Here is an 11365-nt window from a genome sequence, read left to right as displayed (position 1 = left end):
CCGCCTGGACTATTGCAATGCTCTCTACATGGGGCTCCCCTTGAGGTGCACCCGGAGGCTCCAGCTAGTTCAGAATGCGGCTGCGCGGGGGATTTTGGGGGCCTCTAGATGCTCCCATGTAACACCTCTCCTGCGCGAGCTGCACTGGCTGCCGGTGGCCTTCCAGGTGCGCTTCAAGGTGTTAGTAACAACTTTTAAACCGCTACATGGCAATGGACCTAGGTATTTGCAAGACCGCCTCCTACCAAACACCTCCCTTCGACCAGTCCGCTCCCACAGAGAGGGCCTCCTTAGGGTGCCGTCGGCCAGACAATGCCGGCTGGCGACCCCCAGGGGGAGAGCCTTCTCTGTGGCAGCTCCTGCCCTCTGGAATGACCTACCCCCCGATCTACGTACAGTTGCAGACCTGCGCCTTTTTCGCCGAGCCCTGAAGGCCCATCTATTCCGTGCGGCCGGCCTGGCGTAGTTTGATTATGTTTCAGTGGGGGGGGGTTTACGGGTGTGTTTTTAGAACAGGCCTGTTATTTAATTAGATTTTAAAACAAACTATTTATTTATTATCGTGGTTTTTAGTATCGCCTGTTCACCGCCCTGAGTCCCGCAAGGGAGATAGGGCGGTATATAAATTTAATAAATAATAATAACTCTCAAGCCTCCTCCTTCCGTTATATATTCAAGATGGACAGTATTTAATACTTATTTGTTATGTATATATAGGGGTGTGGGTCTATACATATGTTGTATATAGTATGTTTAGGTGTGTGTCATGTATGTGTTTCACTAAATTTTATTTTTGATGGATGCCGTTGTGCCCACAGTAAAAAAATGACAATAAAGGTTATCTTATCTTATCTTCTCCTCTCCTCTCCTCTCCTCTCCTCTCTCCTCTCCTCTCCTCTCCTCTCCTCTCCTCTCATCCTATCCTATCCTATCCTCCTATCCTATCCTATCCTATCCTATCCTATCCTCTTATCCTATCCTATCCTACCCTACCCTACCCTACCCTACCCTCTTATCTTATCTTATCCTATCCTATCCTACCCTACCCTACCCTACCCTCTTATCCTATCCTATCCTATCCTATCCTATCCTATCCTACCCTCTTATGTTATCCTATCCTATCCTATCCTATCCTATCCTATCCTCTTATCTTACCTTACCTTATCTTATCTTATCTTATCTTATCTCAGCGGAGGCGTCAACCCTTTGAGGTAGGCCAAATCAAACTCGTCTCTCTTTTTTTTTCCTCAATATCTTTTTTCCATCCCTTAGCTTTCTCAACGCTGCGAGGGAATCACACCCAGGTCTTGCAGATTTTGGAGCACCTAACCCTCCTCTCGGCTGCCGAGTTAATTCCTTACGCCGAAGTGTTGACGTCCAACATGCATCAGCTGTTCCATCCTGGGGTCCCTCGGCGAATCCTCCAGACGGTCAATCGGATTTGGATGGCGTTGAACATGGTCATGCCTCGCAGGTGGGTGGCCTGGAGCTGCTTGAGCTTGCGCTTCACCCGGAGATGTTAGGAAGGTGGCGACCTTCACAATGGAGTGGTCGATAGAAGGGAATATTTGTAGATCAGGGTTGCACTGTAGGGCCTGTGATGCTCTCTTGAGTTTGGTGGTTTTCTTGCAGACGTTTCATGACCCAACTAGATAACATCATCAGCCTAGCACTGTGTTGGCTTTTTTGGCAGCTGCAGCACACGGCTGGCTCATATTTAAGTGATTGTCCACTAGGACTCCGATATCCCTCACACAGTTGCTACTATTGAGCCAGGTACCCCCTATACTCTACCTGTGCATTTGATTTTTCTTGCCTGAATGTAGAACCTTACTTTTTTTACCATTGAATTTCATTGTGTTAGATAGCGCCCAAAGGGAGGGAGCCACCACAGAGAAGGCCCTTTCTCTGGGTCCCGCCAGACGCACCTCCTTTACAAGCTGTCTTTTTCTTCCAGATTGTGGGTAATGACAGTGAATGCCCTGCAGCCATCAGGCAAAACGGTCAGACAGCAGAAGTACACCCAGAAGGACCTGCTCATCGATCCCCTGATTGTGTTAAGGTGTGATCCGAGGGTTCACAGGTAAGGCTGTTTTCCAAATCCACCTTCCTCAACAGCTACCGGGTGGCCTCGAGTTCTCACCTAGGGCACAATCTACAAATAATAATAATAATAATAATAATAATAATAAAGTTGGAAGGTACCTTGGAGGTCATCTAGTCCAACCCCCTGCTCAGCCAGGAGACCCTATAGTATTTCGGACAAATAGCTGTCCAGTCTCTTCTTAAAAACTTCCAGTTTCAGAGCACCCATAGCTTCTGGAGGCAGGTTGTTCCACTGGTTAATTGTTCTAACTGTCAGGAAGTTTCTCCTTAGTTCCAGATTGCTTCTCTCCTTGATTAGTTTCCATCCGTTGCTTCTTGTCCTGCCTTCAGGCGCTTTGGAGAATAGCTTGACTCCCTCTTCTTTGGGGCAGCCCCTGAGATATTGGAACACTGCTATCATGTCCCCCTCGTCCTTCTCTTCGTTAAACTAGACATACCCAATTCCAGCAACCGTTCCTTATATGCTTTAGCCTCCAGTCCCCTAATCATCTTTGTTTCCATCCGTTGCTTCTCGTCCTGCCTTCAGGCGCTTTGGAGAACAGCTTGACTCCTTCTTCTTTGTGGCAGCCCCTGAGATATTGGAACACTGCTATCATGTCCCCCTCGTCCTTCTCTTCGTTAAACTAGACATACCCAATTCCAGCAACCGTTCCTTATATGTTTTAGCCTCCAGTCCCCTAATCATCTTTGTTGCTCTTCTCTGCACTCTTTCTAGAGTCTCAGCATCTTTTTTACGTCATGGTGACCAAAACTGGATGCAGTATTCCAAGTGTGGCCTTACCAAGGCCTTGTAAAGTGGTATTAACACTTCACGTGATCACGCAGTTGCAACATTTCGCACTGTGTCAGTCAGGGTGGCACGGGTTAGTCCTCAACTTAGGATTACAATTCAGGCCAAAATTTCTGTTGCTAAGCGAGACAGTTATTTGGTGAGTTTTGCCCCATTTTACGACCTTTCCTATCAGCATCTGTTAAGTGAATCACTGCAGCTGTTAAGTTAGTAACACAGTTGTTAAGTGAATCTGGCTTCCCCCTTGACTTGGCTTGTCAGAAGGACGCAAAAGGGGATCAGGTGACCCCCGGGGACACTGAAACCGTCACAAATATGAGTCAGTTGCCAAGCGGCCAAATTTTGATGACGTGACTGTGGAAATGCGGCAATGGTTGTTAAGTGTGACAAATGATCGTAAGTCACTTTTTTCAGTGCCGTTGTCCCTTCGAACGGTCGCTATATGAACTGTGTTGTAAGTTGAGGACTACCTGTATTCGGCTTGGCAAAAGAGACCTGCATTTTATCTTATTTTTTAATCTTGAGACGGGGTTTCTGCTTCAGTCCAAAGATCTTATTTGCAAAAGTGTACAAAAAGATAAAGCTGCTAACATCTCAAAGCAGGCAGAGCGGCTGAATTCCTGCGATGGCTGGCTGGCCCTTCTCGTCTTAATGCACACTTGATGTAGGCTTTGCCGTTTAGCGTTTCTTGATCCAGAATTTTGATTTTGTATTTTATTTTATTTTTTGTAATGGAGTGTTCCTGGCGATACAGATCGTTCTCAACTTACGACCGGTTGCTTAAGGACTGTTTGTAAGGTCTGGCCTCATCTAGTCCCTCAAGAAAGTCGAACTCTTCAAGCAAACGGCATTTCAAAAAGATCTTTGATTGAGAGGTAGTGACGGCAGAGAAAACAGGCAGGATCTAAAGTTCCCGTGCAAAAATGTTAGGTTAAACATTTCAGTTTAATCTAACAAAATGAAATTCAATGGTGAAAAAAGCAAGGTTCTACATTTAGGCAAGAAAAACCAAATGTACAAGTATAGTATAGGGGGTACCTTGCTCAATAGTAGTAACTGTGAGAGGGACCTTGGAGTCCTAGTGGACAATCACTTAAATAGGAGCCAGCCGTGTGCTGCAGCTGCCAAAAAAGCCAACACAGTGCTGGGCTGCATTAACGGGGACAGAATCAAGATCAGGTGAAGTGTTAATACCATTTTACAATGCCTTGGTAAGGCCACACTTGGAATACTGCATCCAGTTTTGGTCACCACGATGTAAAAAAGATGTTGAGAGTCTAGAAAGAGTACAGAGAAGAGCAACAAAGATGATCAGGGGACTGGAGGCTAAAAGATATAAGAATGGTTGCTGGAATTGGGTATGTCTAGTTTAATGAAGAGAAGGACGAGGGGGGACATGATAGCAGTCTTCCAATATCTCAGGGGCGGCCCCAAAGAAGAGGGAGTCAAGCTATTCTCCAAGGCCCCTGAAGGCAGGACAAGAAGCAACGGATGGAAATTCATCAAGGAGCAACCTAAAACTAAGGAGAAACTTCCTGACAGTTAGAACAATTAACCAGTGGAACAACCTGCCTCTAGAAGCGGTGAATGCTCCAACACTGGAAGTTTTTAAGAAGAGACTGGACAGCCATTTGTCTGAAATGGTATAGGGTTTCCTGCCTGAGCAGGGGGTTGGACTAGATGACCTCCATGGTCCCTTCCAACTTTATTATTATTATTATTATAGTTGTTCCGAAAGCTCGGAAGACAAAACCTTTGGTCCCGGGGACCGACCCAGATTAGATCCTACTAAACAAATGGCTGTAAAGCCAGGACTACCGTGTTTCCCCGAAAGTAAGGCGTACACCATTCTGGGAGTTGAAGTCCATGAGTCATAAAAGAGCCAAGGTTGCCTACCCCTGGCCTACACCAGCAATAAGCCCTAGCTTAATTTTGGGGGGGTGGGCCTAATATAAGCCCTATCCCAAAAATAAGCCCTAGTTTTGAGTTGAGGCACACACCTAAAAATCAAGCTGGGGTGGGGGTGTGGAGCTGCCCCACCCGCCCCGCACCTGCTTCCCTTGCAGCCCGGCCTCTCCTCCCCGGCCCACTACTTCTTCTGAGGCCTCTTCTGCAGCTAGGCCTTCATTTCTCAGTCACAGGGCTTTCCGGAAGACCTGTGCAGCCGAGAACTGAGCTATGGATTCAATCCAAAGCTCGGTTCTGCAAGACCTCAGCAGCCGAGCACTGAGGTATGGATTGAATCCACAGCTCGGTACTCGGCTGCCTAGACCTTCTGGAAAGGCCTGAGTGTAAAATGCAGGCCCGAATGCAGCTGCAGAACTTCGGCCCCTGAAGAAGTGGACCGGCTGGGTGGGGCTGTCGGTGCCGGAGGTGAGGTAAGGCCTACCCCAAAAATAAGACCTGGTGCCTCTTTTGGAGGCAAAAAAATAAATAAAATAAGACCTGGTCTTATTTTCAGGGAAACACAGTAGCTGTACACCTCTATTCACTTCTTTTTCTTCCCGGACCTCTATTTTCCCCCCCCCTCCCCGTTTGTGTCTCCTCAGGTGCCCGCCTCTGATGGATATCACTCTGCATATGCTGAATGGCTACCTGCTGGCTTCAAAAGCCTACCTGAGCGCTCACCTCAAAGAAACGGCGGATCAGGACGTCAGGCCTTTGCAAAACAACGCAATGGGTTTGGAAGGCCCCGAAGTGACACGGGACGAACTGAAAAACGCCTTGCTAGCAGCCCAGGTAATTTTGCAGATATTCAGTTCTTGAAACTGACATGATATGTACAGATCGTCCTCAGCTTTACAACAGTTCATTTAGTGACCGTTCGAAGATACAACGGCACTGGAAAAAAAGTGGCCCAGGTTTTTCACACTTTTTTTTCATACTTCGGACCACTGCAGCACTCCCGTAGTCACCCGATTAAAATTCAGATGCTTGGCAGCTGACTCAAATTTACGACGGTTGCAATGTCCTTGGGGGGGGGGCTCATGTGATCCCCTTTCGCGACCAAAGTCAATGGGGAGGCCAGTTTCACTTAACGACCGTGTTACTAATGAAAAAATGATTAACAAGGGTTTTTGTTTAACAGCCGTGTGGCTAACTTAGCCCCTGCCGTGATTCACTTTGCAACTGTGGCAGGAAAGGTCGTAAAACGGGGCAAAACTCGCTTAACCACTGTCGTGCTTAGCAACGGAAACTAATGAGGTTGTAAGTGGAGGACTACCTGTATTATGGGGTTAGTGCAGTTCCTGGTGGTTGGCTTCTGGCTGCCAACATAGAATCCAGTGGGCCATTTATCCTTTGCGCTTTCCCTCTCTGCACAAAAGGCTGCCAAGTTGCGTCCCAACTACCTCCACAAGAGAGGGTTGCAGAATTTGGCCCTTAAATGTGGCCTTTTCGTGCGCCAGGCAAAGGACAGCACATTCTTACCGGCTGAAATGAGGGGTCCTTGGTGCTCTCTATGCTCCTCTGGGTGCTGGTGGGGAAGCGTTTTTGGTCTTTTTGTTCCCTTTTATGCTTGTTGATTGTGTCTTTTGCATAGTATGTAAATATTGTTTATAGTCACCCATCTGGCTTTCATGCCTAAGGCGAAACTAGAACTCACCCTCTCCTGGCAATTGACCCAAAGTCACCATCTGGCTTTCATGCCTAAGGCGGAACTAGAACTCACCCTCTCCTGGCGATTGACCCAAAGTCCCCCATCTGGCTTTCATGCCTAAGGCGGAACTAGAACTCACCCTCTCCTGGCGATTGACCCAAAGTCCCCCATCTGGCTTTCATGCCTAAGGCGGAACTAGAATTCACCCTCTCCTAGCGATTGATCCAAAGTCACCCATCTGGCTTTCATGCCTAAGGCGGAACTAGAATTCACCCTCTCCTAGCGATTGATCCAAAGTCACCCATCTGGCTTTCATGCCTAAGGCGGAACTAGAATTCACCCTCTCCTAGCGATTGATCCAAAGTCACCCATCTGGCTTTCATGCCTAAGGCGGAACTAGAATTCACCCTCTCTTAGTGATTGATCCAAAGTCACCCATCTGGCTTTCATGCCTAAGGCGGAACTAGAATTCACCCTCTCCTAGTGATTGATCCAAAGTCACCCATCTGGCTTTCATACCTAAGGCAGAACTAGAACTTACCGTCTCCTGGTGATTGGCTCAAGTCACTTAGCCGGCTTTCATGCCTAAGGTGGAACTAGAACTCACCCTCTCCTGGCGATTGACCCAAAGTCACCCATCTGGCTTTAGTGCCTAGGGCAAAACTAGAACTCACCGTCTCCTGACTTACCTTCTTCCAGGACAGCGCTGCAGTGCAGATCCTTCTGGAGGTTTGCTTGCCTTTGGAAGAAGAAACCTCTCCAGGTAGCCGGTCCAGCAGATTGCTGATGAGCCAGCTGGGAACCGCTGAACGCGGTCCTCAAAAAATGCAACAGGAAGAGGAGGAGAAGGAAGACGGAGAGGGGGAGGGAGTAGAAGACAGCCTTCTCTGCAACTTGCGGGAAGTCCAGTGTCTGGTCTGCTGTCTGGTGCACCAGATGTTCATCGCCGATCCCAACATCGCTAAGCTAGTTCACTTCCAGGTGTGTGTTGGCTGTTTTAATAAGAGGCACCTTGGAGAAGTTGGGTGCCCATTCCAGTGGTGGAGCTTCCCTGGGTCTTCCCTGGGCTCTTTCCCATTTGAGCTTGCGGTGCCTTCAATTACCGTGTTTCCCCGAATATAAGACCCAACCGGAAAATAAGCTCCAGCGTGATTTTTCAGGACGCTCGTAATATAAGCCCCACCCCAAAAATAAGCCCCAGTTAAGATCTTCAGCCAGACGGATGCATTTAGTACCGTATTTTCCCAAATATAAGCCCTAACCGGAAAATAAGCCCTAATGCGTCTTTTGGAGCAAAAATTAAGATATGTCAGATAATTTCAGGTAGTCCTCAGGTTACAACAATTATGGAACTTGCCCATGACAGTCATAAGTTGTAGCAGTTGTCAAATGGGATAGGTGACCACATAGAAGAGGGAGTTACTGTAAGCTGTTCTCCAAAGCACCTGAAGGCAGGACAAGAAACAATGGATGAAAACTAACTAAACAGAGAAGCAATCTGAAACTTCCTGACAGTCAGAACAATTAACCAGTGGAACAACCTGCCTCCAGAAGCTGTGAATGCTCCAACACTGGAGGTTTTTAAGAAGAGACTGGACAGCCATTTGTCTGAAATGGTATAGGGCAGTGATGGCGAACCTTTTAGAGACCGAGTGCCCAAACTGCAACCCAAAACCCACTTATGCATCGTTGGGTGCCGGGTGGGTGTGGCCCATTGGCTGGGTGTGGTCCATTGGCTGGGTGTGGCCCATTAGGGGGTGTGACCCATTGGGGGGCATGGCTGCAGTGATAACGGCAGACTGGAATAAAAAGTTCAATCAATCAATTCCAACTTTGCAAGATCTTTTTTTCCCCCGCAAGAAGTTGAAACTGACTGATTGAACCTTTTTTTTTTTTTGCACATGGCGGCGGAGGCCTAAAGTGAAAAGGTTTTGTAAAACCCAGCTGAAGGCCTAGGACTGGGGCAACGATGCACGTGCTCACAGAGAGGGCTCTGAGTGCCGCCTCTGGCACCCGTGCCATAGGTTCGCCATCACTGGTATAGGTTCTCCTGCCTGAGCAGGGGGTTGGACTAGATGACCTCCAATGTCCCTTCCAACTTTTTTATCATTATTATTATTATTATTATTATTATTATTGTTATTGTTATTATTATTATTATTATTATTATTAATTATTATTATTATTATTATTATTAATTATTATTATTATTATTATTATTATTATTATTATTATTATTATTATCCCAGTTTATGAACATTACCACTCTTGACTTTAATGGGCAGTCTCCGTTATGGTCCTGTATTATCTGACATATTTAATTGATGGCATCTGAAGCCTAATGGATAGGCAATCTTGGCTCTTTTATGACTCGTGGATTTCAACTCCCAGAATTCCTGAGCCAGCATGGTTCAGCATGGAAACCTCTCCCTTTCTCCTCAGCATGGCTGGCTCAGGAATTCTGGGAGTTGAAGTCCACGAGTCATAAAAGAGCCAAGGTTGCCTACCCCTGGGCTAAGCCATATGAGCCACTCTTTTTCATCCCTTTCTCTCCAAACAGGGCTATCCTTGTGAGCTGCTCTCTCTCACCGTGGCTGGCATCCCCTCTATGCATATCTGCCTGGACTTCATACCTGAGTTGATTGCTCAGCCTGAACTGGAGAAACAGGTACGTCTGCCTCCCCCCCCTTCTCCTCCCCGTACGTGCGGGTCTGGGGTCTTCGATCAGGGGTTTTATTGGTTTCAACCCAATCTGGAAGAGTGGCTGTGTGCCAGGCCCCCTCGGCGAAAAAGCAATGTCCCCCGGTGGGTCCCCAGGAAGCAGGTCACCTTGGGGTCCTAGCACCTGTTCTGTTGGAATAGGCTTCCCCAGAAATATGGATGGCCCCAAATTTGTTGGCTTTTCCCAAAGTTGGGAAGACCTGGCTCTTCTCCCAGGCTTTGGAGCCAGGATGCTCCTTTGGAGGGCTCTCAGTGGGTGAATGCGTAGGGTGAACAAGCTGAGATTTTATGGGGGGGAGGCATTTTTGCCTTCATCTTGACGTTTTTTTAGGCATTATGCTTTTATTCGATCTGTGATTCAGACATTCCCGACAATAGTTGGAAGCTGATCAAAGAGAGAAGCAACCTGGAATTAAGGAGAAACTTCCTGACAGTGAGGGCAATCAACCAGTGGAACAGCTTGCCCCCAGAAATCGTGGGCGCTCCGTCACTGGAGGTTTTTAAGAAGAGATTGGACAATCACCTGTCTGAGATGGCATAGGTTCTCCTGGTTGAGCAGGGGGCTGGACTAGAAGACCTCCAAGATCCCTTCCAACTTTTTTATTATTATTATTATTATTATTATTATTATTATTATTATTATTATTATTATTATTATTATTATTATTATTATTATTATTCTGTTACGCAGATCATAAGTATGCTTATTCCAGGATAAAATCTGTCCAGGGGCATCTCTGGCTCCTCAATCAACCTAGCAATCTTTTCTTGACTGCTGTTCTAGATTTGGTTGTCCCTTTTTTTCCAGATTTTCGCTATCCAGTTGCTGTCCTACTTGTGCATTCAGTATGCTCTGCCCAAATCCCTCAGCGTGGCACGTTTGGCTATCAATGTCATGGGAACGCTCCTGACAGGTAAGCAATGCTAAAGGTAAAAGTTTCCACTGTCCGACTCTAGAATCCATGGTGCTCACCTCGGTTTGTTAGCCGAAGGAGCCAGCGTAGTTTGAAGAAATTTTTCATAGTCACATGGCGAGCGTGACTAGACGCCTAAGGCAGGGGTCCTTAAACTTGGCCACTTTAAGACTTGTGGACTTCAACTCCCAGAATTCCCCAGCCTCTCAATTCTGGGAGTTGAAGTCCACAAGTCTTAAAGTGGCCAAGATTGGGAACTCCTGGCCTAAGAGCACAGAACGCTGTTACTGAATTGCAGTTATCTTATAAACAAAGAAAGAAAATAAGTTAACCTCTGTTTCTTCAAACTCTAGAATAGATTAGAATAGAATGAAATAATATTAGAGTAGAGTAGAGTAGAGTAGAGTAGAATAGAATAGAATAGAATAGAATAGAACAGAACAGAACAGAACAGAACAGAACAGAATAGAATAGAATAGAATAGAATAGAATAGAATAATAGAATAATATTAGAATAATATAGAAAAGAATAAAATCATGGTGGCGAACCTATGGCACGCGTGCCACAGGTGGCACGCAGAGCCCTCTCTGTGGGCACACGCGCCGTGGCCTCAGTCCTAGGCCTTCAGCTGGGTTTTATAAAACCTTTTCGCTTTAGGCTTTCGCCGCCGTGTGCAAAAAAAAAAAAAGAAAGAACCAATCAATCAATTTCAATGCCTGGTGGAGAAAAAAAAAGATCTCGCAAAGTTGGAATTGATTGATTGAACTTTTTAGTCTCACCCAGTCTTTCACAGCCTTGCTCACCCAATGGGCCACGCCCACCCAATGGGCCACGCCCACCCGGCACCCGATGATGCATAAGTGGGTTTTGGGTTGCAGTTTGGGCACTCGGTCTCTAAAAGGTTAGCCATCACTAGAAGAGAAGAGAAGAGAAGAGAAGAGAGGTAGAATAGAGGTTAGAATAGAATAGAATAGAATAGAATAGAATAGAATAGAATATTTATTTATTTATTTATTTATTTATTTATTTATTATATGAATTTATATCCCGCCCTTCTCCTTGCGGACTCAGGGCGGCTGACAATCGATTAAAAACACCAATAACAATTACAAAATTAAAATTAATTAAAATGAAATATTTAAATATTGTCTGATTAAAATATGATTAAAACCCCTCTAAAAACCCCTCTTAAAAATTGCCCTAGGCCAGTCCCGCTTGTTGGAATAGCCATGTCT

General features: G+C 46.2%; 1 protein-coding gene across 1 annotated transcript in view; it reads left to right on the top strand.

Annotated features, from left to right (window-relative positions):
* The window catches only part of INTS2 (integrator complex subunit 2), a 52002-nt gene that overhangs the window by 34842 nt on the left and 5795 nt on the right, over window positions 1-11365 (top strand). The window contains exons 17-22 of the mRNA XM_015827249.1: window positions 1273-1474; window positions 1958-2083; window positions 5446-5635; window positions 7194-7475; window positions 9055-9162; window positions 10024-10129. Coding sequence (XP_015682735.1) covers window positions 1273-1474; window positions 1958-2083; window positions 5446-5635; window positions 7194-7475; window positions 9055-9162; window positions 10024-10129 — 1014 coding nt within the window. The remainder of the gene's footprint in view (window positions 1-1272; window positions 1475-1957; window positions 2084-5445; window positions 5636-7193; window positions 7476-9054; window positions 9163-10023; window positions 10130-11365) is intronic.

Source organism: Protobothrops mucrosquamatus, unplaced genomic scaffold (genome assembly GCF_001527695.2).
Source record: "Protobothrops mucrosquamatus isolate PMUCROS unplaced genomic scaffold, P.Mucros_1.0 scaffold3574, whole genome shotgun sequence".
Taxonomy (NCBI): domain Eukaryota; kingdom Metazoa; phylum Chordata; class Lepidosauria; order Squamata; family Viperidae; genus Protobothrops; species Protobothrops mucrosquamatus.
Note: the sequence above shows the minus strand (reverse complement) of the source record. Positions and strands in the feature narration are given on the sequence as shown.